This window comes from Tauraco erythrolophus, chromosome Z, assembly GCF_009769465.1.
Source record: "Tauraco erythrolophus isolate bTauEry1 chromosome Z, bTauEry1.pri, whole genome shotgun sequence".
Taxonomy (NCBI): Eukaryota; Metazoa; Chordata; class Aves; order Musophagiformes; family Musophagidae; genus Tauraco; species Tauraco erythrolophus.
This window is the reverse complement of record NC_141496.1, coordinates 10,217,230-10,239,523: the sequence shown is the minus strand read 5'-3', so window position 1 is coordinate 10,239,523 and position 22,294 is coordinate 10,217,230. Positions and strand designations below refer to the sequence as shown.

The 22,294-nt window shown below is 39.1% G+C and overlaps 1 protein-coding gene across 1 annotated transcript in view; it reads left to right on the top strand.

Moving 5' to 3' along the window:
- The window catches only part of KIAA1328 (KIAA1328 ortholog), a 182,638-nt gene that overhangs the window by 71,877 nt on the left and 88,467 nt on the right, over positions 1-22,294 (top strand). Inside the window, exon 6 of the mRNA XM_086629470.1 lies at positions 1,196-1,323. Coding sequence (XP_086485596.1) covers positions 1,196-1,323 — 128 coding nt within the window. The remainder of the gene's footprint in view (positions 1-1,195; positions 1,324-22,294) is intronic.

Sequence of the window (22,294 nt, the reverse complement as noted above, 5' to 3'; positions counted from 1 at the left end):
TAGACCACTGTTTGTACTCTCCTGTGTTTCCAGGTGCTGAGCAAAGGTGTTCTAGGAGCTCTCTGGATTGATTTAAACATTGGGGTTTAATAACCTCCCCATCCTTCCTAAAATGTTTTGCTTATTCTCTATGTAGCCTTTCATTTAAAGGAAAGAAAAACAAACAAACAAAAACCCTGGCAAGGCCCGCCCTCCCCCAAAAGAACATGAAGAAGAACGAAAAAAACCCAACAACTCAGGGTCATAACAGGGAATAACAAAGCAGTGAGTTATTTATGCAGCCATGATTGGCAAAAATGATTGCAACATGAATTTGCCCAGAAGCAATGATTAGATCATAAAAAATGTTAAGGAAATCTGTAACTCAACACCATTTTATAGATTGAAGAAGTTTTTGTTCCCTACCTTAATTGCAGTGACTTGTTATTAAAGTATTTATTCAGAGTAATCTCTTTGGACAGCGAGCCCTTATCCCATCTGCATGCATAATTAAAAGTGAGGGGGGAGAGAGGGGAGCATAAATGGTTTACCATGCTACATGAGCAAGGGAGGGAATTACACAATGACAGGTGAAGAGCAGATTTATCTCCTGTTGGAATTTCAATGCTGCAAGCGAGGCAGGACACTGTTGCTTGCTAATATCCTTGCAAACACCACAGTTGCTGCTTCTCCAGATTACTTCCAAAAATCGTTGCTGGTCTCTGAAAGGCCCGTAATGCTGCATCTGTGGCTGTGAGTTTTGGAGCTGTTGGTGCCCAGGCAAAGAGATTGGAACAGGGTACGTGGGCTTGTGAATCCATGTCTGTGCTTAAAAATGGACTATTTACTTACTTGGCTGGCTATTTATTTATTTATAAATAAACACTGGTAGTGTCTGGCTTTGCTGAATACAAATCAGAGGGTTGTAATTGTTCCAACTGAAACAATGTCATCACCTGCCTCCTGCTGCTGTCCCTTTTCCAATGATAAAAGAATTTGATGCAATTCTTTTTTCCACTCTCTGAGTAAAAGAAGGTTGTACTTGAACATTCATCTCTAGGCATATTTATCATCATTAGGCAGTACTCAAACTCACAGTATCTGTTTTTAAATTGAACTGTTATGGATCTAAATCAGATTTACACAGAGTAAGTTGGTATATATTTGACTCTAACCATTCACTAAAGTATTTTTCCCTTAACTTCTGATGTCTCACCTCTGCAGCAGCAGTACAGAGAATGCCAGGAACTTTTGAGCCTTTATCAGAAGTACCTAGCTGAGCAGCAGGAAAAACTATCGCTTTCTCTTTCCGAACTCAGTGCTGCCAAGGACAAGGAGCAGAAGGTAAGCTCTTTTTTCGTGTCTCCTTTTTTAATGACATCTGTGAAACATCTTTTCTCTTTTAGTAGAACTGTAACTTGAAGTGAGTTGTCTTGCATTACATGGTGTCAAATAACTGTTTTTGTGATTGGCTTCCCGTGAGTCCTTCCCTTAATACATGGACTGCAAGAAAACAGAAAAACCCTCAAGTTCTGGGTCAATAAAGTGGGTGAAGTTAATTGACCATGTTGTAATGGAGAAGGAATGATAGGAACTGGTGCCTTTGCTAAGGAAAAAGTTAAGATGCTCCTCTGTTGTCTGTCCTGTTTCTTAAACAGTACAGTAATTGCTGTCACTATAGATACAGCCTTTCGAATGTTCACTGTGGCTTTTGATGATTGAATAGGACATTAGAGATGATGTATTTGGTCAATAACAGCTTTCTGAAGTCTGTAAGGCAGCCCATCTGATTTGAGCTGTTTATAGAAGACCTATAATTATGTAAGTAGTTTAAAACCAGCAAATGTTGACTAGAGATACAACGTGTTAAATTAAGTGGTAAAATGTTTCTCAGATGCATGCACCCAAAGACTTGAAAACATGGTTGCTTGGGATTTTTTTTCTGATAGCTAGGTACTTGATTTGCATCCCTGCTGATAGCAGATTACACCCTGGAAATGAAGGCTACTTATGCAAGCGCTCTACCTAATGTTCTTACCTGCTCTTCTCTTTGAGTAGCTTCCATCTGCACATCTCCAGAGTCTGCCCTACCTGAGACTATGCCTTTTTTTATAGGTTGGGCCTTTGGTCCTTTCTTTTGCTAGAAGAGTCTTAAAGGCTTGTAATAGTGAAGTGAAGTGATCAGCAGAGAGTATCCAGAAGGTGGCCGGATTCTGGCCTCTCAGTGGTTCTCCACTTACAGATCCCTCATCTCAGAAGCCTGTGGAGGAAGGAGTTCATTTTTAGTTCTGTTAAGGAAGCAGGTAGTGATACTTCACTGGCATCAGGAATAATTTTTTATCCTGCTGATGTTTTTTTTTTGTAAAATACATTGTTGGATGTTGAGCTCTTTGTCAGGCTTTTCTCCTTAATAATGATTTCATTTCCATTCTTTTGCATTTTTGTCTGCTATCCATTTTGTGATGCCATTGAGTTCAAAACAAGAATCTTTTTCTCTGAGAAGGAATGATGCATGTGCTCTTGCCTGTGATATGCAGCTTGCTAGGAATCTCCGTGGAACACAGTCCAGAGGAGCCCATGTAGTCCAACAGCACCGTGGCAGCTGTTTGGGATGACATCAGTACCTCTCTCTGGTTTTGTCGGGCTTAGCCTTTCATGTTTAGCCTTTCAACTTTAAATACACGTATCTTGTACCAGGTTAGCACCTAATATAGATGTATCTGTTGTAATCACATCTTCAGTGGTAGTAAAGTATAGAAACAGATAATAGGAAACCTTCAGCCCATTAACTGTCAAATCAGCTTCTGATGGTACAGCACTCCACGTTCATCTCCTCTTGTTCTTCTGTCTTCCTAATCTTTGTCAATGTATACATAGAGGATTCTCTGAACTTGTTTTCTGATTTCATGTGCAAAGTTCTATCAAGCTTATCTTTGGTTCCATTATTTCTTTTCTCTATACTTACAGGCACTTTTGTCCACAAATGCAAATTCAGATATTACATCGAGGTTTGCCTTGACATCTCATTTATGGTTACCTAGTCTACAGCTTCAGCCTAGCAGGTCTGAAATTACCCTAGCCGTCTTGCCCTGTGCAAAGCTTTGTAGGCACAGATAAAAACCTGTCAAAGTGCCTTTCAGCTGGTTTTACTTACAGCTTACGAAATATTTCTAATGTTTCTAGCCATCTTCTTCGATTTTCTCTTTCTTTGCAGTCCTGGTAGGCACAGATGCTGTTTATATCTTGAATGCATTTAGCTTTATAAATCGTTACCTTTTTTCCCAAACAAGCACTTCGTGCTACGTTTCTCCTCACAGCTCAGGAACTGTGGAGAGGTTTGCACGACTGCCTCGTTGCATTGGTTCTTTCCCTAACACGCACTTCATGTGATGGCTATCAAAACCAAAGAAGAGTCAGTGGGCTACTTCTTGTTGGACTATTGTGTTGTTCTCGTGCACCTTTCGTCTTGTTGTCTTTTCGTCTCTTGCCTTAATACCTGAACTGCAAGCTCTTAGGGTTGTAGTTGGTCTCTTTTTGTTCTGTTAGAGTGTTGTCTTAACACAGTAGCTCAGACAGGTGTAGGGCTTATGTTCTGCTGTCTGCCTCGGTGGGGAATGCCTTAGGGGAACGCAGCAGGGGGGGATTTTTGGGAGGTAAGAAGTGGGAGGGGGACAGACACAGAAAATTTTCTTCCTGCTCCAAGGGCTCCCCACACCAGCTTTCTCTGCCCTGCTGAAGCTTTTATGCTCTCCCTCTTTTTGTTTTAAGCTGGACTTTGAAAAAAGCCACCTTGTTAAATATTAGGCTAAAGGAAGTCTTCCTGAGTTTTGTTTGAATCCTGATAGGGAATCTTTTCCTTATGGTTTGTTTTTGACTGGGCTAAAGAAATCCTGGATATATCTGGCTTTAAATCAATAGACACTACCTTGCTACCTAGTTTTCACTTCTTTGAGCTGTCTAGGAGAGGAAATCAGTGTTTAGGTGACTGCTGATGTTACCGAGGCGTCTGTGCTTCAGTGTTAAGATGTTGTCCTTTTCCTGGGTTTTCCAGAAGCATGGCTCTGTACCACTGTATTGAAGCATTTCTTTGTTCTGTCTGTTATGAACTGTTCTTTCTTGTTTCTGTTCATTTTCCCCACTTTTTCTTACTTGTTTCTTTTGCATAATTTCTAATTCTATACCTATAACTTAACATCACCCGCTTTTCTTCTGTCTGGCTGCCTCATTCTTACTGTACAATAATACTTACCATCCATGAGCTTAGATAGGTATTTCCTGTCCTGGAAGGCATCCCTTTTCGGTCTCTAGATGCTGAGCTTTGTGTTAGAATGAGACAATTAACAGGTCAGAGAACTGCCCTTACCAAACGTCCATGACATTGCTGCAAGAAGAGGTGGAGTTGTATGGAAAGTGAATGACTGCAGTAGCTGTGTGCGTGTGGCTGAAACGAAGCCCTGGCTTGTAGCTGTGTTGAACTAATGCAGCTGCTTTGGTGTTAACTTTTGTTTTTGTCTGCTTTAGCGTCACCTAACAGTAGCGATAACTCCAAAATCGCGTTTTCCTCTTACCTAATATCGCTTCTTTATAACAAAAGTCAGCCCTCGAAATTTAAAGAAGCATTCTGGTAGTAGTGAAATAAAACTGCTGGGAAGATGGTGGTGAGATGATTTAAGACAGACCTCTCGTGGAGTCAATAATCAGTAACAGGAACATGGAGCTTCCTTTTTTTGTGAGATAAAGTTAATTCCATTTGAAAAGATACTTAAGGTGACATGAATTGAATTATTCAAACTGGCCTTCTCAGCATTAACTCTAGGTTAATATCTTGTGATGCCTCTGGTTTCATTATAGGAGTTTTAAGTACATAACTTTTTATAATAAATTCAATACCTAGAAGCCGAACTGAAATTGGTTTACCTTCTACCAACCCATAAAAAGAAGCATTAATTGTAAAGTGAATATTAAAGTGGTCACTAAAGTTGACTCAGACAGATTCAAAGAGATAGCTCTGTGTAAAGGAAGTGAAGAGCTCTACTGAACAATAGGCTTCTGCCCTGATGTTAATAGAAAATACCATCCATATTAAAATGTAGTTAAACCTCTTCTATCAAAAATGATTTTTTGAATGTTCTTTCTGCAGCTCCCGAATGTTCAGTCTTTGCCATTTTCAGAAGCTTTACGAAGAGATGTAAAGAAAACTGTCCTTGTTCTAGGTAATCAGGTCTGATCTAGTTATATAGTCACTGCTTCACTGCTGTCTCAAACAGTGGCAAGAATCCAGTTTACTTTGGCAAGTCTCTGGCTGATGAGTCTGTAGATGTTCTGCAGCATAGAGTAGGACTTGAGTCACAAAAGGAGGACAGTATCTGTAGTCTCAGCATTGCTTATTAATGTTAATCTTTGAATTTACAAGTACAGCTGGCAGCTTCTGTATCTCAGAAGAATCTGAAAGATTCCCAACACATCTGCTAGTTCCCTTGATTTACAAAGATTCTTGTTGTGTATCTGTTTTAAGCCTTGGTTCTTCTACCTGTGTAGAAATGGCACAGATATAGGGTGGGATTGTAGACAGAACGCAATATCAAGAATTTATTTTCAATGGGATATCTGCTCTCCCAATTTTTTTGTGTATTACGTCGTCTACCTCCTGTTTGGTGTTTATAATTCGTTAATACCGGAGGCTGTCATCAGGAACGAGGTACTTTTGTGTACTAAGCACTGTGCAAGCATACTGAAAGACATGGTCTGCTTTGGGAAGATTGTAAAATCTTAAGATTAACTTTTGTGGGGAGGATAATTTTTTTCACTTTTTTTAATGTTACAATTTCTCTTGATTCACTCGTTCATCTTAAATTGTTGACACAGTTGTGGTGTCGTTTCACTGTAAAGTCCAAATGAAGCGTTTTCTTGCAAGGACTAGAACGTGTCAGTTTCATGTCAGTGACTAAAATTCTTGTCGGTATCGTTGTCATTTGTGCCTTAAAAAGGGTGATTGTATGCTAAAGCTTCAAACATTGGTTATTTGATTTATGTTTTCCTTTCCTTTGAAAAAGATATTGAAACAAATCAATCCTTAGAAGCCCTTACTTTCTGATTGTCCCCAAATTTTACCATTCCTCTTTTTTTCAACACAGGTCACCTTTAAACACATTCTTAGCTTGCTTAAAGGAAAAAAAAAAATCCCACATATGCAAAGGCTTTTGAATGCTGTAAGGTAAACCTGCATGGTAAAATTGACTTTGTCTGTTTACCCAGCTGTACGGGAACAATGGATGAGCCCATCTGAAAGATACTTGAGAACTGGGATAATAAATAAAGAATTAATTTGACTGTAGACCCAAGGGTATTGGAATAATTTTATGAGGCCAGACAGAGACAGAGTTTTAGCATGAGTAAATAATCGGGAATAGCCCTGCCTTACCTGTGTTACTTTAGGCAAATCCTCTGATCTCTCTCTGTGCCTCTCTTGTCTGGAAAACGGAGATAATGTTTTTGTCCTCATTCTTTCTTTTTTCTATCGAGAATGTCAGGTTTTGGATGCTTCTTCTTGGTGTTCAAAATTATTAGCGATGATCTTTCAAACTTAGGGTGGTCTGAAGTAGACTACCTTGTAGTAGGATGAAGAAAAATCATGATTTTTTCCTTTCACCTCTAGGTGACTAAGTCATAGTTAATTTACCTGTCTTTTCTGAAAAATGCAAACACCAAACAGCAATGCAGATGGACATAAATTTTTAAACAAAAGGAAACATCAGTATTGAAATATCTGCATGTTGCTAACATTCATGATAGAACTCCACCTGCACTTGATCCCCTGAATATTTGTGCCGTAGTAGAACTGTTTGGCTCACATAAAAGCCCCATCTACTTGCACGCTGTGAGTGATGCTGTATTTGTGGTGATAAGCCCTTCACTTTCAGCTTAAGCAGGTCTGAGCAGTTCACTGCTTAACTGAGATCTGTGCCAGTTCACCGTCACTGTGTTCTGTTGTCTTTAATCAGCCTTGTCTCTAGTCTCTTTAGGGTCTTTTGATTTTTTTTTTTTTTCTTTGAAGATGCCTCTTTCAGTTTCGTGCACTTGGCTTTAAAAACTCTCTCCTGTGGAAATCTTTTCTGTGGGTGGACTCTCCTCTCTGATATGTATTATTCTGTTGGGAGATAAATATGGAAAGAAGACAGTGCCTTCCTTTCCAGCAAAACATTCTGTTGGCCTTGTAGACTTCTGATGATGTTGTTAGTATTGTGAAATGATATCTCTGGATCTTTATGGGAATTTAGGAAATTCATAGCAGGACTGCCTGTCCATGAGAAGACAAGGACAAGGGCAAGACTTTACAAACTCTTAGATCGAATATTGCACTTTCTTCAGTATAACCCCTGTAGTGGCTCTTGGAAGAGACCATTGTGACCATACTCCCCAGCATCCTGTCAATCTCCCTTTGAGGAGAGAGTAAGGCTTCTTCAGTGAATGCAAAACTTCATAAGACTGCACTTGCAGTCAAAGAATTTGTATTACACTACAGACCTTGAGTAAGAAAGCTTCTGTTCTATTCTTCACTTTGTGGAGTTACCTGCTTACCTAACAGCCATTAAGAGTGCAAACATCCCAGCTACCTACCCATATGCTGGCACTTTTAGTTGTACAGTCCATTTGACCTATGCATATGCCCTTTGGTTCTGCTGTCTTTGGCCTTTTTCAAAAGTTGAGACTCTTGAAATCATGGACTTTCAACCTCCTTGATTCACCAGTTCCTGGTAACAGACTTCTCCGATTCCTCTTAAGTGTGGCAGGTCCTGTATGTTGTGATTGAGTGTACATTCCTGAATTTCTTGAGTTCTTAAAAGCCGGTGCTGGAGACTTTCAAAGCCTAACTGAACAAATAACCTAATGTAACTTTGAAGGTGGCCTTGTTTTAGTGAGATTTGGAATGCATTACTGGCAGAGGTTTCTTTCAACCTGAATTTTTCCGTGACTGTATTCTGTATTCTTTCTTCAGCAGCGCTATTCGAGAGAGATTATCCTGTGAGAACCTGTTTTGGTAAAAAGTGAAAATACTTCTGGACCAGTAACAGTAGTGCAACAACTGCACCCTTATGTCTTAAAGTGGAAATCATTAGAGTTGCTATTTTTTGCTATTGAAATGAATAGAGGCTATAGAGTAATCTAGGACTTCATAACCTAAATACCTTTATTCAACAGTTTAAATTCCAGATAGCATGATATTAGTGATTGTCATATTGAAAGACAAATTGCTTACCATCTCTTGCCTGCAAAGCACACATTTTTGTGTGTTGATCAGGTTGTTTAATTAGAAGTGTCTTTAGTTAATGGAAGCCAGGTGATTATCAGTTCAGGGCACTATAGGTTGGTCTTTGTATGGCAGAAAGATTTTTCATGAGAGCCAGGGCTGTAATTTTCTTTCAGCTAAAGAAGGTGGGAATTCTTTATCTGTCTGTACCAGGATGATTGCCTGCAGAAATATCTCTTCAAGTTAGTTCTGAATACCCTAAGATTTAGCTTGAGTTTTTCATTTTGAGCTGCAAAAAGTTCAAACTTAAAGTCAAACCGATGCACAGTTTGCCATTTGAAGTTTATAAGGACTCTCCTCCTGGGATTTTATCCACCATAGAACAAAGTTGTAAAGTTCTTGAGAGAGCCGGACTCATTTCCCTGTGTAAGCAGAATGTATCTGGTGAGGTGGCAGCAGCACAGACTGTGCATCTATGACATTTATTGCAAGACTACATACATGTGGCATGTGAGTATGGTTTACAACAGCCTGGTTACCTGTCTCTGATCCAGTGAATGTGTTAAATATCATTGCATAACAATTTTTGGTTGCCATCTATTCATGGCAGGTGCCAGCAAATGTCTGAAATGGCCCACTTTCAGATGTGTAGTAATACACATTTCTCTTCATTTTGGAAATTCACTCTTAGAATTTCAGAGCTTGGGAGTTGGGTAGAAACAGACCATGCAGACATTCAAAACCATCATGTATGATTCATGGTACCATCAACACAAACAGGGGTACATGAGTTTCTCTTGTCTAAGAAATCTGTCAATCTGAAACCAAAGCAGTCAAAGCTGTCCACACAGATATATGGTTTCTCAGGCTGGCTGAGCTACTTCCTAAGATTTAGAGTAGGGGAAAGTAAACGGTGTCCTCTGATTGGAGGTCTGGATTACCTTGTGGTTGATCTTTGACTTGTAATAAAGTAATTTCTAATCAATCTTTAATAGATGTTTTTGGCTCCATGTTACATCTTTCCCCATCTATTCTCCTCTCTGTAACCAGCAGCAACCCTGTTGGCTGGAGCAGGCTAAACAAATTTTCAGGATGTCTTCTGTTTTCCGTGTGTAACTTCAAAAACTACTCTTACTGGCTGGAGCTGGGTCATAAACGTCAGTACCTTGGTTGAAGACTGTCAGTTTACAGTGCATCTGATGAATGTCTCTGCTCTAAAACTTCAGACAGATGACTTCTCACGAAGAAGTAAGGACCTTGGTGCCTTCTATGGCTAGGTCAAGGACTCGCTCTTTCAGGCTTATGTCATTTTTAAACCTCAGCAGAAAAGCTTTTACTTATGGTTGTATCAAGAATGTCATTTGAGTCAGGAACCATTTATGTTCACGGTTACAGAAAATGAGAATGAAAATTTTAATAGAGAAATTGTCTCGTTAAATAAGCTCGTGAGACTGCAAAGGTAGAACAGTCTGTGGGCAAGTGAAGTCACTTTTCTGGATTTCAAGTGACAGCTGTGGGGACCACTTCTTTTCCTGAGGTCTGTACATTCATCACATAAAGCACAACAGTCCACTGTTAATACAGCTTATTGGCACAATTCTTCATTTTGGATATCTACCCTTCAGTGCTCGTTCATTTAGGCACTCTGGGACTCCTGGTAATTTGTAGTCTCAGAGTATTTCATAGCATCACTTCTAGTGAGTGTGTACATTTAGGCGTGAGATTGAAGGAGACAGAGCAGTTATTTGATCTGTAACTTTTGCATTAAGTGTGGGTACACTGCCTTGGGGTCCCTAGAGATTTTGAGGCTGAGGGGAACAGAGGACCTGGGATGCACAGTAGTGTTCAGGTAGCAGCATGCATGTCCGTATATGTGGGAAAGTCCTCCTGTTCTGTGTGCCTGGAAGTATATGCAACCATCATGTGAGTGTATAGACAGATCAGCTTATAAGTAACTCTGATTTTTCAAACCAACATGAAGCGCTTGGTGAAGACACAAACCTTTGGCTGAAACACCAGTACAAGTTCAGCACTCACACTTGAACTGATATTCATGTAAGCAAGCTTTGTATGTAGTGTCTGGTTGTGAAACTTATTATTTTCTACTTTTTTCTAAATCTTAATATACACTTAAGTGCCAGTTTGATTTATTCATTTTTTTTAAAATTTATTTAGTTTTAACTTGGACGTTATAGTTAATCAACAGATGCTAGCCTTTTGAAATGTTTTCTTAGGTCCTTTGTGTAGAACCTGAAGCTTCAGGTAATTTCAGAGCCAGTAGTACGTCTGGAGGACAGCCATTTTACTTGAGGAAATCAGAGTTCAGACACGCATGCGGAAAGGTCTTTAAATATTTAGGCCTTTGTTTTTCATTTTATCCATGGGAATGTCATTAAAGGCACATGAGAAGTTTTGATTAATATTTTTCATTACTCGTGCTGACCATGAGAATTATGCTTACAAGTATGCTACTGGGAGTGCTGCTGCGGTCTACCAGGTAGATGATGGCTGGCAGGGAGATGAATTGGGATCTAATTCTGTTCTGTTACTGTCTTGGCATGAAGTTATTTAATTGCTTTCTGGCTTAGTTTCTTGCTCTTTCAGTAGAAGATGATGCCCACTGTTTGTTAGAGCATGTAAGCTCGGTGAATTTAAGATGCTGTATAAATGAAAAGATGAATCGTTGGTCTAGTTATGAGTTTAAGATACTGTAAGGAGACCTCAGTTGGTCTGGGACTTCGCTGTACATAAGTTAGTTCTTGTAAAAAGGCAGTCGTTTTGCTGGTGCTGGTTTAGAAAGAACAAGTACTACTCATGGGGAGAAACCCTCCGATACTGAATAGCACAGGGCAGAGATACACATATTATATGGTTCATTTCATGAGCATGTTTATTCGTCAGAGGTAAAAAGGATCACATCACCTGAAATGAAGAGTCTGCTCTTCTGCAAGTAGAACACGCGAAGAAAACACTGGAGTCCTCTCTTAGCTAGACACACACCTATGCATTCTTATTACCTACTTCTTTAAGCATTAGTTCTATTATAACCATTTATCCAAAGCACTGTTATTGTAACAACATGCTTATTTATAGCTATAGGAGAAAATGTAGAGGACTGCAGATTTTCTTTAAAAAATATGTTTCAAAACGTGAAGTTTTTTAAATTGTTTTGGTTTTTTTTAGTGCTTGGTAAGTCAGGCTAAGTAGCTCAGTGAACACTAGCATATTAGAAAGTTACTCCCTGATTCCTTCTTCCTAACTATGTGTGTGACAGTAGCCTTAGTTACTGTAGAAAGCAAGAGTGAAAGTATGAGGCAGCTCTAGAAGGTGACTCAAATCCAGCCAATGATTGAATTTAGAAGAGTCTGGGCATCTTTTTCCTGAAATCCTTGTTATTTTATCAAATATCAAGATGCTCTTTTTACTTTTTCATGAATGATTAGATGGCATCATCACTAAGACGATCAACACTGAACACACTGAAAGTGTACAATCCGAAGTAAGACCGTGTTTTTCTTGATGTGGCTTGTTGATTTTCAGACATATTATTAAAGCAGGTTACAAGTTGAACTAATCTCTTGTGTTAAAATTAGTAAATATTGTAAATATTGCTTTTAATTTGTCTTCAACCTTTTGGATCCATGAGTCTAAACTTCTGTGTGGGAGCATATTCCAGGTGGCAGGCTGCCAAACAGACCTGGCAAAACCAGCGATGTTCATTATGCCCTTTTAACTTTTTTTTTCCTAATAGGAGAAAGTTAATAGAATAAAATAAGAGATAAATACTTATGTTATAATAGACTAGTAAGAAAGAGTTATAGGGTATTATGGAAATGTTTTGAAATGTCAGAAACACTGTAAATTGGTGAGCTGGTCATTTTTAAACAAACAAAAGCCCAGGAAAAATTGCTCCTTATCCAGTGAAGGTACTAGTGAAATCACCAAATTTTTTTCCTCTCTGTTATTGAGGGAATCGTTCTGTATCATGATTCAATGGACAGGATGACTTGAGACACCTGAGTGAGAGCTGAAGTGGGACTTTCCAGCCATCATCGTAGATGAGCTATTTCACAGTGGCAGGGGGAGGAAAAAAGTGCACCCTACTGTCTTCTAGGAATGAAGGAGGTTCAGTTATTTGGGTGGCAGATGCTGCCTGAAGTAGGAAATATCTTACTAGCAAATTTTTACTAGCAAATGTGAGCCAGTGTAAGAGCAGAAAGTTGCTGGTACATGTGGCAGCCCCTGTGGGGCCAGAGGCCACTGTCCTCCTGGTGCCTACGTGAAACCTGGCACAGAGCTGGGAGGTGCTGCTGCCAACGCAACCATCTCCGCCGTGGGACAGGAAGATTTCCTTTCTGTGATGATCGCATTCAACTAATGAAGATTTAGACACCCTTAACAGAAAGCTGTTCCTCCCAGAAACTGGTCCTCACAGTTATGGTTTTTACATGTATTTATCCCGTTTCACAAAGGAGCAATTAAACTCCCATAAGTCTGCCAAATTTATTACATTCTGTCTACCTAAATATTTCCTGTCATTTCACTTGAATGTGGCATTTTCCGGTTCTTTTTATCTTGCAACTGCCTAACTGTCACACGTTCTCTCTGAGCTGGCTAAATGTCAAGGGTGGAATAAATTATTACTCACATACTGTTATTTGTACAACTGTAGTATTTGGGTTGGAGACCAATATCCTCTTTTACTAGGTAGGCATCTGAATCTGAATGATGGCCACAGTGCCAAAGAAGTCACGATGTCGATGTATTGAAGCATTTTTTAAAAATCAGTTTGAGATGAAAGCTGCTTTAAAGATAAATGTGGGATGATTATATTGAATGTTACTTACTGATATATATTTCTTACATAAATTTGATTTTCTATTTACATTACTTCCTGAAAACGCCATTGTTAATAGAGTTCTGACATCTTATTTCCCTTATTGCTGTCTCACTAGCATTTTATTTCTGATGCTTTAATAACTCAATGTAGACTGAAAGGATAAAACTGAGGGAATTGACTGAACTAATTAGACCCTGATTTGTCTGGCTGTCCAGCGCCTGACAAACATGTCTTTGACATAAACAGAATAAAACATTTTTGCCATTAGCCACTTACAAATAGCTATTTTGGCAGAGCTTTGAAGCTATTCAATTCTCAGTGCGTATTGTGCTGGGTAAGGCTCCAATTCAGGATTTTTCTTTTGCCATTGTGACTCCTCCTTCCTGTCTATGTTGAAGTACAGTCATATTTAGTAGCTTCACAAAAACTCAAAAGCAGTTAGCGCAGTTATCACCCTAACAAACTGAGTATTTCTGAGAAAGTGGAAATGTTCCCATTTCAATTTCTGGTTAATGACACACTTGAGTATGGGATCTGAAATGTCAGTCTTTGTACTTTCAAACCTGTAGGAACTTGAATAAAGCTTATACATAAGAGCAATCAACTCTGATAGCAGTAGGCTAAATATCGGTTTCTGAAAATAAATTTTATATGAATCTATTCTCCAGACAATTTGACTTTTAAATGTTTAAAAATGTGACATCTTTATACAAGTGAATACAGATTGAGGCAGGAGCTATAAAAACTTGAAGTTTCCATGCATCACCTACTTTTCACTATCACCTGTTAAACAGCACAACTAGATACAATGCAGGCTTTACTACTTTCCATTGCAATAATTTACTGCCCTTCTGACCTATAAACAGATAACCGTTAGCATGACTTGATACTGTGAGATGTTGGGATACGTTCTCGAAGGTAATTCATGGTTTTAAATATTGTATGTGTGAAAGGTTTTATAACCCAGCATTTGGAAAACGGCAGCATTACATTTCCTTGAGCAGTGTTCTGGGAGTAATGATTTGTCACTGCAGCCCTGTTACAGGGCTTCCTGAGCAAGCATCTGCTCCTCTCGCCACCTCCTGGAATGTTGTATCCTTACGTAAGGACCACAGAAAAATTCATTAAGCACCTTACTTTTTGTCAGTCTTTTCCTAGAGGGTGACTTCACTACAATCTGCATGCAGAAAGTTTTCAGTGACCTCAATTATTGATTTACACTTAAAACTTCATTGCAGTAAGGAGAGGATGCTCCATTAGAGAATTTGGGAGTAAATGTAAGCAGCTTCTTGTCCCGCATCTGCTACTGACTCACTCTGTGACCTTTGAATAATTACTGCAGCTTTCTGTGCCTAAGTTCACTATTTGCACAGTGAGGTTGACAGTGCTTCCCACCAATGCTTGTAAAGCTTTTCAAGTTCTGTGCCTGAAAACCACAAGTACAAAGCACTGTCATGATGTGTAATGGCATTACTCCTTTTCTCCAAAGGCTTCTACTGAAATAAGCACCGTTGTGCTGGGGTAAGAGTGGTGAACCACGTCTGTTGATTTTTTTCTACTTATGAGATATAAAATAACCATAAGAAGTGCTCATGCAATATGGGAAACCATTTAAATGCCACTGGGGTCATTAGTCTCCTCAGATTGCTGCTTTTGAACACTGCTTTTCCTTTTGGTCAGAAGTAAGCCCTAGAACCTCAGGGGAAAATTCGAGTTTTCACATCTCAGCAAACTGATTGCCCAGTAATGTACCTCAGTTGTGCCTGTTCATGGAAATCGAAGTATTAGCAGCAGGTAGTGGTGCTGGCTAGGTAGAACTAATGACCAGTGAGTACTTGGTCAGGTCTACTCCATCATTGTTCCAGGTCAGGTCTTCTCCATCCTTGTTCTTATCAGTTGTTTACAGAGGGTAGGAGCAGGGAAAGTAGTCCTGAAGCATGCCGTCTGAGATGAGTATCCTTCTTAAAGAAGAGTGCATGGAATAATCTCGAGTAACTTGTTAGAGACGTGGTATGTTAGTGAGACTTGATGTGCTTGATCCTTATTTCTTGCATTAACTTAATTTTTGTAGCTTGTTTTAGGACATAAGTGAGAAGAGGGCTAATAGTAGTTGGCAAATAATTTACTCAATAAGCCAGTATAGATAGAGAATGATTGAACATAAGCAGAAGACCTCTGACATTTGCATAACGTTTACCTAGAGCACTCGTTGTAACTTGTTTGTTACAGAAGTCATTATCTGGAGATTAACAGTAAATGGGGGGGAAAAGGGAATATAAGACTAGAATGACAGAGGAATGATGAGGTGACATAGCCGTGCTCTGTTAATGGTATTTATGGACTATGATAATGCTATCTCAGTAGAAACTCCCAGGAGAAGAATTCATCCAGGTTATTGTTTCTTGAGAGGGTAATCTTCTCTGATAAGTATTGTGAAGATTATCTCTAAGTGCATGTAATGTTGGTAAGAGGGCTTTGTGAAGATCCAGAGTTGATATTCTCTCAAACTTGGAAGAAACTCTGACATTTACTTTGTAAGTAGGGGTAAGTATATACCTTTCCTACACAGTGGGTGTCAGTGTCATGACTTTGCCAAGTTCAACTGTTCATTCAAGATGAGAGAATTTAATTTAAAAAAAAAAAGGCCTTTTAACCTTTTTTGGTAGGCTGTAGAAGGGATGTGGGTAAGGAGTAGAATGGTTGGAAGAACAGTGGAAAGTTTGCAGCGCAAGTCAGTGAGAGATCTTCTGTAATGACAATAATTGTTAGGAACACTTTAAAATACACTTAATCAGTAGTGGGATTATAAAGATTTAGTATCTGACAGGCAGAGATTTCCACGTATCTGTAATTAGAGGGCTTCTTTAGGCAGTGAAGGATCTCTGCTGAAGGTTGGGTTAGAGTTTGACCATGACCCAGTTTTAGGTCTTTAAGATTTTGGAGGCATGTTGAGATTTGAGGATGTAGTTATGCTGGATTACTGAGTTGAAATGAGTTTTTCCTACATCAGAAGCAAGCACTACGCACTTATAGTTTTACTAAAATATTAATAAAAAGAAGCCTTTTCATTCCTCAAACACTCTTAAAACGCTTTTTCTAACAAGATAATAACTGTAACCTAACAATTTTATATGCATAACCTTTTGTAGGCCATACAGCGTGTGCGATCAGAAATGGCAGGTTGTAAAAAATTATTGTAGTTGTTTGTATTGTGGTAGTGCTTAGAAGCTCAAGCTCCATTCTTTCAGGTGTGGCATGAATATTAAAGGAAGATAGAGACTTGTGGCCCACGCTGCGATTTGGCAGAAGCACAGCGCGATGGTTGCACCAGCAGGTAGGCTCTGCGCTAGGCAGTCAGGCAGTGGCGTCAAGCACTTTGGCAAAGGACACGGTGGTATTCTGCTGCTCTTCATGGTGCCGTTCTGGGCAATGGAGCCCTGAGCCTGGAAGCACATACAGAGTACCGAGAGAACTGCCAGGGTTTGTGAACTGCTGTCTCAAACTAGAAACAAAATTCAGAGATTTTCTGGTATATTTGTGTTGCTGCAGAGGTGTTGGGAAATGAAAGGAACCACAGTCATCAATCTTAGAGTCACTTAGGCAGATGCTGCACATGTAAGTAAAACACAGTTCCTGTCCTGTAAAGCTTACAGTTTGGGGTACAGGCAACAGAGAAAGGAAAGAAAATATGTAGTGATGATAGCAGAGATAGAAAGACAGGGTGACCACAGAAGCATATTGCCATATGTGCTTGCTGAGTGCACAGCGATGCTCTGTGCCTTCCTCGCTGTTATCTTCTAGCAGTAGTAACCAGCAGTTGTTGTTAGCCCTAGCAGGGTTTGCTATTCTGATTACAATCTTGCTTTTTTTCCCTCAGCTTAGATTCCCATGTAATTTTAGCAGTATTCTTATGGAGAACTGTTAGAACAAGATAGGAAGCGAATGTTTTATGCCTACTGAAATCCATGCTGGAAAATGGCTAAAGCGTTCTCTTTTAACCTGAGCACTTAAACGATATTTGTGGCAATCAAAAACGCAGGAAATGAGAATGCTTTGTTGCAGAGTTAATGAAGAAGATTTCAGTGTGTGCAAACCCTCGGTCGCGGTTACGCTGGTGATCGGAAGGTGCTTATTTTCCTGTCTTTCAGTAAGTCCTTCCCTGCTCAGGCGCTTTTGCGAGAGCGTTTTCTGTATGTGACAGATGAGGCACGGAGGAGGGGGCCTGTGGGTGATCACATGCTGGGTCACCAGTGAAGAAACAGAATCTTTATTTGTTGCTTGATATCAGAAATGAATTACTTAAGGGCATGCTTGTGCCCTGCTTTGGTCAGGTACCTGAGCCTGCTCCAAATGGGCTGATATGTTGTACTGCATACTGGTATTAGCTCAGCTCCCAGAAGCAGTAAAGCTGCATCAGTAATTAGTTCTTCTCAGCAAGCTTAATTAGCAGGCTCAAGCAGATACTGCACTGACATGGATACTTAGCTCCTGGTTCCCGAGCCAGCTTAAGTATGCGTGCAAGAGCCAAACGCTGTGCAGCGTAGACTTAGTTTTGCCATCTCTGCTTTATTTCATTTGCAAAACAGAGCTTGAATCTCTTTTTAAACTTCTTTCCTCAAACTGTTGGTTCAACCAGTGCCTTTAAATGTCTTTTGTACCTATGGTAATAAGTACTGCTTTAAACAAGGCCCAAACATGTCTGGTTAGAGAATACTCTTTTTGATTAAAATCCATTGGTTAATTTTTCAAATGAGTTTTCATTTTTTTTATTACTTTTTAAAAAAATCAAATCTCATTTCAGTCATCTTTTTAGGCAGGAGATGAGTTACAGAAAATGATCCTAGTGTTTATTTGAACATCCAAATGCAATAAATCTGCTCAGTATTTCAATAGCATGCTTATTAATAGAACACATTATTCTGTTCAATATTGCATTGTCTTTAAAATTTAGCAGAGCATTAGTAGTAATGAAACTAGTTTAAATCAATATATCCCTGTTATGAAACCATCTACGTGAGGAAGAAAATTCAAGAATTTGCCCGTAGCACAATAGCCAGATGATAATTGCATAAAAAGATCTAAAAGGAAGACTTTCAGGGAAGTTTAAGTTTCTAATTTAGGATGTGTGCAGATCGCCGTGTATTAACATTAATTTTAATAGAAATATTTTTGAGACTAAAAAAATTCACGAGAAAGTACTCTGATTGCTGAGAATGAAATTTTGGTCTCACTGGGAATAATGAAAAAGCTCCAATTCATTGGAGTAGGCTTTGTAACTACTCAAAATGCAACAACTAAAACGAGTATTGTGAATATGGTCCAGAAAATATAACAGATATTTTTCTATTCAGTTGCAGAAATTGTGTGAAAAAACAAGTACGCAAAGAAAAACTAAAATTAGATTTAACATTCTCAGCTTGGCAATCGCACGCTTCTATTAAATGTATGGGCCAGAATTTTTATACTTAGATGTCTAAAATTAGACCCCTGAATAAAAGACCTGATTGTAGAAAGTGCTTAAGCACAATGTTTGTAGAGAGATGCACGTCCTAGTTCTGATAGTTTAATTTTAGTTTTCTTTGTGGGTTACTGTCAGTTCGTTTAACTCGGTGTTGCCACCAAACGTCTAATTTTTTTGACTTAAGTGCGTTGAACGGTGCTGAAGGGAGTGCAGGAATGTGCCCTGCGTGATGTGCCCTTGCAGCAGAGCCCGTGAGGCAGGTGGGACTCCATGGTACACATGTGGACCTTGGTCTCACCACTGAGTGTTGAGGAATAAGGGAACAGAGAGAAGACCATTTAAAGTTAGACTGCTCGTACTGTCGAAAAAGCTCTTAAAACGTGAGATAACCTGGTGTTGCTGTGAAAGGCTGTGGGGAGAGCTGCCTGGTTTCCTCTTTTGAGAGCTAGACAATGCTTTTACACAAGTTGGCTCTCCAATTTCAAAAAGGCAATACTGGTTTACATTTCAGTAGAGTAGTTGTTAAGAATGCTCTCAAATCGAAGACTCAAGGGCTTTTTAATGTGTTTCTTATGATGTATCAAGCACAATTTTCTGCATTAAATCCTGCAAAAATACCTACTGTCCCAAAAACCGCAAATCAAAACGAAAAAAAAAACCCACACTAAAAATCCCAACTCCAAACAAAACCTACAAAAACCCTCTCCTGAAACTTTGAAGATACTATGAAGTAGAGGAAGTAATTTGCTATGCTGTTGTCTATCGTCCTCCACCCATGGAGCTGGAGCCCTTCAGAATACATAGTCTCACAGCACTTTTGTGAGATGGGTAAGTAGTAAACTGTTGCAAATGGGTATCTTGATAGGTCGAGTGATTCACTGTTGAGATATCAGTGGAAGAGACAGATGAGTGACAGCATTCCTGCTCATGAACTCGCTAGCTCTTTCCCCTTTTTAAGATGTTGAAATGTAATGAAACTTAAACATTTTTAAACAACTTCCAGATTAAATTTTAATAGGAATGAAAAATGAACAATATTCTTACAAGTAAGAAATGGTCTTCATTATTTTTTAAAGTCTGTATCATAAGGAACAGCACCGTTAATAAGAGCCCTGAGTTTTTTTATATTATGTACACTGTTCAGATAGAAATTTAACAGGGAATTTTAATGAAATGATGGCAGAAATCACATTTTTATTACATCCCTTTGCAGAATATTTCCTGTGAGACCAAGATAGAGAGAGGCCAAAATTAATGGCTTTTCATAGGAACTGAGTGATAAGTTATGGAAAGCTTATAGAGATAATAATTTTAGGCTGCTGTTTGGATAGCTAAACAGCCTTATGGAGAATTGCTGCTTAATAGACATATCATGGGAATTAGAGACATTTCGATGTTAATTTGTATACATATTTTTGGTATAGGACCATAAAGAGAAATTCATTTTACAGATACTTTGTTTGCTGCTCTGTAGAGAGAGGGAAGGGATTCACTTACTGGATAGTTCCTGTCATTTGACCGCTTAAGAGAACATGGAGAGTTATCAGGGGGCTACCTCTCTTCTCCTTTTTCTCCCCACTTGTGGTTTTTAATCTGAACGTAAGAGAGCATGATAAGATCTTACCATAGTTTTGTTCTCATTAAAGATTAAAGAAATTGTTATTTTGGGAAATGAGAGTTATGTTTAGGGAAAATAAGCACCAAAAATATTTATGAAAATCTAAGCAATCTAGCATATTATGTTGACTTAGAGTTGAGCTTGTATTGCCCACTTGGCAAATATATTTTACCATATTGCCGTACAACTATAATAATAAATGAACATATACTAAAGCCCCCTATCTACTGTGGCAACTGGCGTTTTAAAAGCACTTCACGTGCTCTGTTTCCTGTATTTTAAATGCAGATGTTCATCCAACTTTTAATACCAATGGGAGGCCCTGTTCAAAACCTGCATTAGAGTGAAGCACAAGGTGGCAATAAACTTAATTCGGGCTTTTATCTTTCTTGGTTCCACCTCAAAGCTTTTAAATATTGCAGTTCTGAAGTGCGAATTTCTTTTGTGTTAGTCATTTCTGCGAACACCTGTGAGCGGCTGGGTTTAATTGGCCTACAGCTGGTGCTGATTGTGTGTGCAGGGGCTGGGGGAGGCACTGCCTGATCGGCTGCCTTCGCGGCCGGCATCATTATCTCCTCTCCTTTCTTTTCAGCTCCCTTTTTTTTTTTTTTTTTTTTTTGTTGTTATATGCGGGTTAGAAAGGTTTAGGGATTAGGGACTGAAAGTAGAAGGGGCTCCAGTGAGATTTGATGCTTCTTGGATGAAGTCGTTTCAGCAAATATATCTGCATGCATCAACACCTTATTGAACAAGTCAAGCGCAGATTTGCTAATCTTGTTAGTCAATTTGCAATACTTCTGTAGCTTTCATAGAGGTGACTGTGCCAAGAGCCAGGGAGGCTGAAGTGCACAGCAGTGACAGGGAAGAGGAGAGCAAAGATTTTAAAAGTCTCCTCTCCACGTCAACTGTTAGCAGTTTAATGGAAGGTGTCACCCTATGTGTGGTCGAAATGAAATGAGTACCGGTTTGCGCATAGACATTTTTGATGGGATGACTTTGCTTTAGTCATTGATGGTCTCATTTGCATCCAGACTTGCTCGATCTCAATAACTCAGTTTAAATTAGCAGTCTTTTTGTTTCCTCAAGTGTCTTATGCACGTCCTTCTATGAGTGAACAGCTATTGCTCTGAATTTCTTAAGTTGTTTTCTGAATTAAGTACTGGAATTACAGACTCTTTTATATTTTACAAGAAACTGCCGCAGACCACTTGTTTAGAAAGTATGTATTTAAGAGGAAATAAATAGTTCTTTACCCTTTGTTGCTGTGTAATAGATTAGTACCCTCTTTTCTACCTGTAGGCTTCCCTAGGCTTTGCAGATGAAGATTAATTGTATAACCTTCAATTGAGAAGGAACAAGGGAAGGGAGAAATGCAGCCAGATCGCTTGAACTAAGCCAGAATGTCCTAAAGGTCATACTTGCCAGGGCTAAGGAGAAATAAAGTCTCTATATGGAATATTTTATTCACAACGGAAGCAAAACCGGAACTTTATAAAGCTAAATTGAAAACTGTCAACAGCTGCAAGCCTGTAAATATGCCTTTCAGATTGTAATAGGCCTTGTAGTCTTTGCGTGTCCCTTACAAATGGATTGTAATTTGGAGAACTGTGTAGTTTGTGAATCCAGTGAGTTTACTGCGTCCTCTGTTGCCAGGTGTATTTCTACTAGGCATTCGTTTTAAGGGGCCCTTCATGCTGCTGCATTGAGAATCCTCTGTGCTTTGGGGCTTAATGATCTTCTGCCGGGTGAGACTTGCTCTAAACCAAAAAGACTGCTCAAGAGTGAAAAGTAAGGAAATGCCTCTTCACTTTCATATCAAAGCAGCACAGGTCTAACTCTAGCTAAATTTCTCCTTTTACATGGGCCACAATCTTGTTAATGATGGACTTTGTTCCAGCAAGAATCGTGCAAGTCTTTATTTTTGAACAAGTGGAATTTAAAGAAAAAAAAAAGCACTCTGGGAGGAAAGCGAATGTTGGAGAAGTAAGATAATTTGATAACCTCTTCTGACTTTAGTCGTCGTTTTTTTCCTTGCTGCTGTTTATCTGGGATCTCTCTTCTACTGTTTATGTCAAGCTTGTTGCTTCTCTTTAAAATGGTTTTCTGTGCAGCTTTATTAAAGTATTATGCTACAGAAAGCAGCATCAC